This window comes from Oncorhynchus tshawytscha, unplaced genomic scaffold, assembly GCF_018296145.1.
Source record: "Oncorhynchus tshawytscha isolate Ot180627B unplaced genomic scaffold, Otsh_v2.0 Un_contig_3121_pilon_pilon, whole genome shotgun sequence".
NCBI classification, from domain to species: Eukaryota; Metazoa; Chordata; class Actinopteri; order Salmoniformes; family Salmonidae; genus Oncorhynchus; species Oncorhynchus tshawytscha.
The window spans coordinates 411,037-417,500 of NW_024609809.1; the positions used below are offsets into that span (position 1 = coordinate 411,037).

Sequence of the window (6,464 nt, forward strand, 5' to 3'; positions counted from 1 at the left end):
GCAGGCTAGATCCGGCCAGAACAGGCTAGAGCAGGCCAGAACAGACTAGAGCAGGCCAGAACAGACTAGAGCAGACTAGAGCAGGCCAGAACAGACTAGAGCAGGCCAGAACAGGCTAGAGCAGGCCAGAACAGACTAGAGCAGGCCAGAACAGACTGGAGCAGGCCAGAACAGACTAGAGCAGGCCAGAACAGGCTAGAGCAGGCCAGAACAGGCTAGATCAGGCCAGAACAGACTAGATCCGGCCAGAACAGGCTAGAGCAGGCCAGAACAGGCCAGAACAGACTAGAGCAGGCCAGAACAGACGAGAGCAGGCTAGAACAGACGAGAGCAGGCCAGAACAGACTAGAGCAGGCCAGAACAGACTAGAGCAGGCCAGAGCAACTAGATCAGGCCAGAACAGACTAGAGCAGGCCAGAACAGACTAGAGCAGGCCAGAACAGACTAGAGCAGGCCAGAACAGACTAGAGCAGGCCAGAACAGGCTAGATCAGGCCAGAACAGACTAGAGCAGGCCAGAACAGACTGGAGCAGGCCAGAACAGGCTAGATCAGGCCAGAACAGACTAGATCAGACTAGAGCAGGCCAGAACAGGCTAGATCAGGCCAGAACAAACTAGAGCAGGCAAGGGCAGACTAGAGCAGGCCAGAACAGACTAGAGCAGGCCAGAACAGACTAGATCTGGCCAGAACAGACTATATCAGGCCAGAACAGGCTAGAGCAGGCCAGAACAGACTAGAGCAGGCCAGAACAGGCCAGAACAGACGAGAGCAGGCCAGAACAGACGAGAGCAGGCGAGAACAGACTAGACCAGGCCAGAACAGACTAGAGCAGGCCAGAACAGGCTAGATCAGGCCAGAACAGACTAGAGCAGGCCAGAACAGGCTAGAGCAGGCCAGAGCAGACTAGATCAGGCCAGAACAGACTAGAGCAGGCCAGAACAGACTAGATCAGGCCAGAACAGACTAGAGCAGGCCAGAACAGACTAGATCCGGCCAGAACAGGCTAGAGCAGGCCAGAACAGACTAGAGCAGGCCAGAACAGACGAGAGCAGGCCAGAACAGACGAGAGCAGGCGAGAACAGACTAGACTAGACCAGGCCAGAACAGACTAGAACAGGCCAGAACAGGCTAGATCAGGCCAGAGCGGGCTAGATCCGGCCAGAACAGGCTAGAGCAGGCCAGAACAGACTAGAGCAGACTAGAGCCGGCCAGAACAGACTAGAGCAGGCCAGAACAGGCTAGATCAGGCCAGAACAGACTAGAGCAGGCCAGAACAGACTGGAGCAGGCCAGAACAGACTAGAGCAGGCCAGAATAGGCTAGATCAGGCCAGAACAGACTAGATCCGGCCAGAACAGGCTAGAGCAGGCTAGAACAGACGAGAGCAGGCTAGAACAGACGAGAGCAGGCTAGAACAGACGAGAGCAGGCTAGAACAGACGAGAGCAGGCTAGAACAGACGAGAGCAGGCCAGAACAGGCTAGAGCAGGCCAGAACAGGCTAGATCAGACCAGAGTGGGCTAGAGCAGGCCAGAACAGACTAGATCAGGCCAGAACAGGCTATAGCAGGCCAGAACAGACTAGATCAGGCCAGTAGAGCCTCCTCCCCCAGGGTACCAGACCAGACAGAGCTGTGTGCTGGCTGCTGTGACATTGGCTCTGTAAGGTTACATCTCACTAATGGGATTGTGTTTTCTGAGCATATTTACTACATAACCTCTTTATGCAGTACCATTCAGCAGACAGAGAGGGATCTACTGCTGTGTGTCCTAGGTGGCTTCCAACTACACAGTCACAATAGCAGAGTAAGGTTACGCAAACTGACAACTTTTCCAATTCTCTCCTCAGGCTCCTCTTGAGGATTCTGATACGATGTAGGACTTGGGCTTTGGTCGTGCACCACATGTCTAGCTTTCACTTCTCTTTTTTTGGTAGCAGGCCTGCCCAAACGAAAGGCAGAACAACTAGCAAATTATGCCTCTACTGAGGATTCTGATATGGTAGAGGCTGTGCCACAACATGGATGCTGGGACCAATAGGTTTTGTTGCTTGGTAAAAGGCAAGGCCAAAACACCCGCTGTTCTTTCAGTGGGATGCAATGTTCAGAATGTTTGCCTTAAAAATGTATGATTTGGTGCCTCCAGGGCAATTCAGACGGCTGAGTGAGGATTTTTTACAGAAAAATGTGATTGTTTTCTATGATTGTGTTATTTATCTTGGTTTTGCTTTTCGTACTGTATTTGATGTCTATATTTTTGTCACTACGGTGTTCATCCATATTTTTAAAAAACAAAAAACAGTTTTTACCTTTTATTTAACTAGGCAAGTCAGTGACAGCCTACACCAGCCAAACCCGGATGACGCTGGGCCAATTGCCACCCTATGAAACTCCCAATCATGGCCGATTGTGATACAGCCTGGATTTGAACAAGAGTGTTTGTAGTGACGCCTCTAGCACTGAGATGCAGTGCCTTATACCACTGTGCCACTTGGGAACCTAAAACCTCTCTGTAAAAGAGACCTTGGACTCAGCATGACTCCCTGTCAAAATAACGGTTCAATGCAAAGACAATGTAGAGCAGAAACAGTTCCTAATACTGTTCCTATGTGTGTTTCAGGTGGGGAACCTGGGCCTGCTCTTCATGCTCCTGTTCTTCATCTATGCAGCACTGGGGGTTGAGCTGTTTGGAGAACTGGGTGAGTTGGTAGTGATGGGCTGGAACAAAACCCTGCATTCCCAATGGCGCGCCACATTCAGAGTTGTACATATCCAATCCTGTTAGATTACAGAGCCAAGACAGAATTAAAAAGGGACTTGTAGTTAAGTATCTGGACGCAGCCAGAACCCAGAAGTATCAAGGAGACTAGGCAGGAGAACAATAACACGTCAGCTAGGCCTGTCTTCAAACTGTCACTCTCTCTATGGACTCTAGTCAGGTCTGCTGGAGGTCATCTCTCATCCCATCAGTTTTGAGCAAAGGATTAGAGCCAAATGCAACTGTAGTAAGGAGAGAGATGTGTAAACAATCAGCCAAGACAGCTTTAAGACCCGGAGCAAGCAACCACATCTGCTGTTGTTGGTTGTTGGTTTCTAAGAGGACTGAACAGATAAATGTTCTCTATATAAACTGTTGTTTTCTCTTCATGCATCTTTATCTCTCCCTCTGTCCCTTCGTCTATCCCCCTGTTCCCCCCCTCTCTGTATCTATCTTTCTCTATTTGTTTCTCTCTCCCTCTGTCCCTTCGTCTATCCCCCTGTTTCCCCCTCTCTGTATCTATCTTTCTCTATTTGTTTCTCTCTCCCTCTGTCCCTTCGTCTATCCCCCTGTTCCCCCTCTCTGTATCTATCTTTCTCTATTTGTTTCTCTCTCCCTCTGTCCCTTCGTCTATCCCCCTGTTCCCCCTCTCTGTATCTATCTTTCTCTATTTGTTTCTCTCTCCCTCTGTCCCTTCGTCTATCCCCCTGTTCCCCCTCTCTGTATCTATCTTTCTCTATTTGTTTCTCTCTCCCTCTGTCCCTTCGTCTATCCCCCTGTTCCCCCCTCTCTGTATCTATCTTTCTCTATTTGTTTCTCTCTCCCTCTGTCCCTTCGTCTATCCCCCTGTTCCCCCTCTCTCTGTATCTATCTTTCTCTATTTGTTTCTCTCTCCCTCTGTCCCTTCGTCTATCCCCCTGTTCCCCCTCTCTGTATCTATCTTTCTCTATTTGTTTCTCTCTCCCTCTGTCCCTTCTGTCTATCCCCCTGTTCCCCCTCTCTGTATCTATCTTTCTCTATTTGTTTCTCTCTCCCTCTGTCCCTTCGTCTATCCCCCTGTTCCCCCTCTCTGTATCTATCTTTCTCTATTTGTTTCTCTCTCCCTCTGTCCCTTCGTCTATCCCCCTGTTCCCCCCTCTCTGTATCTATCTTTCTCTATTTGTTTCTCTCTCCCTCTGTCCCTTCGTCTATCCCCCTGTTCCCCCTCTCTGTATCTATCTTTCTCTATTTGTTTTTCTCTCTCCCTCTGTCCCTTCGTCTATCCCCCTGTTCCCCCCTCTCTGTATCTATCTTTCTCTATTTGTTTCTCTCTCCCTCTGTCCCTTCGTCTATCCCCCTGTTCCCCCCTCTCTGTATCTATCTTTCTCTATTTGTTTCTCTCTCCCTCTGTCCCTTCGTCTATCCCCCTGTTCCCCCTCTCTGTATCTATCTTTCTCTATTTGTTTCTCTCTCCCTCTGTCCCTTCGTCTATCCCCCTGTTCCCCCTCTCTGTATCTATCTTTCTCTATTTGTTTCTCTCTCCCCTTATCTCTCACTCTCTCTTACCTCCCCATCCCTCCCTCCCCCATGTCTCCCTCCCCCATACCTCCCTCCCTCCCTACTCTCCTCTCCCAGTGTGTAACGAGGACTACCCATGTGAGGGGATGAGCCGCCATGCTACCTTTGAGAACTTTGGCATGGCCTTCCTCACTCTGTTCCAGGTCTCCACTGGGGACAACTGGAATGGGATCATGAAGGTATGGATGGACATCTACATGGTGTTCTATGGAGTGTTTATTACAATAAATGAGATAGTTGATCATCTGATACTTTAAGCCAAAATGACTTGGATTACCATGTTTCAATGTGTTGCTATTTGGGTTGTATTATTCAGTTCTCATTTTGATGTCTGTGGTTGGTATTTGGTGCCTAGCTTCTTAGCTGCAGAGAAGTTTCAGAGTAATTACAAGCCCTGTGGCCCTAAGGGCAGACCCCTAGCCTATGTCCTGCTGCTTAAGAAGACCCTTCCAACCCTCCTCTCCTTAAGCGCTACCATAACCAGACCTGTCACAGCTCTGTATATCCTCTGTAAAGAAGGCCTTTTTAAATAGGGGAATGTGTCCCACTCCCATTTCACAGTCGTCCCCCCCCACCACGCTCAACGCATTATGGAGTGTGACAGGGGCGCACCGTAAAAACACCTCAGTGGTTTGTAGAGGTGCGGGTGAGGATCACAGCCGCTACCTCTCAGCTGAAGTGGTGAACTGTAATCACCTCTCTTAGATTACTACTGATGAGACCTTGTGAGCTTTCACTGCCTTTTACCTGGAGATGTGTTGGATGCAAACTGTCTGGAACGAGGGAGGGGGAAGAGAGAACGAGAGTGAATCACCACTGTGCTGACTAGAGAGAGGGGAGGGAGGGATAGAGGGAGGAAAACGAGGGGAGAGGGGAAGAAGGAAACACTTGAGACTACACAGTGAAAAGGTCAAAACAAATGAGAGAGAAGAGTCTAGAATCAGCTCATGTCTGGATGTCTTACAGTTAATGTATGACAGGTCAATTTGCTCTCAAAAGTCTTACATTGATATCTTTGTTTCAAGTTGGAAAGCTTAACTCTTGTTCATGAAGTTGTTCATTAGAACGTGTTGTTTCTGTATAGTCCTGTGTAGCTCAGATGGTTGTGGGTTCGATTCCCCACGGACGACCAGTACGAAAAAAGTATTCAAATCTATGCACTCACTAATGTAAGTAGCTCTGGATAAGAGCTTCTGCTAAATGATGTAAATGTAATAATGTCTTAGCAGGACTTCATGGCTTGACCTAACAGACAGCTCCTATTTCTCCTCTCTCCCACCTTCCCTCCCCTCCCTAGGACACGTTGAGGGAGTGCCCTCCGGACTACGGGCCTGACTACTCCTGCAACCCCAGCCTGCAGTTCATCTCTCCCATGTACTTTGTGTCCTTTGTGTTGACGGCCCAGTTCGTCCTGATTAACGTGGTGGTGGCGGTGTTGATGAAGCACCTGGACGACTCCAACAAGGAGGCCAAGGAGGAGGCGGAGATGGACGCTGAGATTGAGCTGGAGCTGGCCACGGGGGCCCTATGCTGCATGGGGCCGGAGGGAGTCTGTGCAGGAGGGAAAAAAGGTGGAGGAGCAGGCGGAGGTGGAGGTGGAGGTGGGGGAGTTGGAGGAGGAGTGGATAGAGGGATGGGAGTCCCAGGCAGTTCCTCCGGGGGGAATATGCATCATCACGTGGCAACGACGCATCCAGGAACACTGCAAGATCCAAACAATCGTGATCCCTACTCTCCTGCACAGGTGAGATGGATGGATGAATACATCCGTATGGGTCTGTCTGTTTCTGTCTATTTGTCTTTCTATTTGATATTATAGGAATTACACATATAAACAGTCTGACACACCCGTGTGTAGTACATAGACGTAAGGTTGAGGTCATTATGACAGGGAGAGAGAGGACAAGAACAAGAAAAGACAGAGGAGACAGAAAGATAATCAGAGACATTTAGTCTCCTTCCTGTTCTGACATCCTCAGTGTTTTAGACTGACAGCCCATCAGTCCTGTTTAACTCAGTTTGTCTGCTGGTTCACTCAACCTTTCATAATGTAATACAAAGGAGCCAGGGACGATATGAAGAGACAGCGAGAGAGAGACGAGAGAGAGAGAGAGATGGGGAGAGAGAGAGCGAGAGAGAGAGAGATGGGGAG

General features: G+C 49.3%; 1 protein-coding gene across 1 annotated transcript in view; it reads left to right on the forward strand.

Moving 5' to 3' along the window:
• Positions 1–6,464, forward strand: part of cacna1ia (calcium voltage-gated channel subunit alpha1 Ia) — a 156,583-nt gene that overhangs the window by 129,144 nt on the left and 20,975 nt on the right. Inside the window, exons 28-30 of the mRNA XM_042318564.1 lie at positions 2,618–2,696; positions 4,370–4,491; positions 5,610–6,056. Coding sequence (XP_042174498.1) covers positions 2,618–2,696; positions 4,370–4,491; positions 5,610–6,056 — 648 coding nt within the window. The remainder of the gene's footprint in view (positions 1–2,617; positions 2,697–4,369; positions 4,492–5,609; positions 6,057–6,464) is intronic.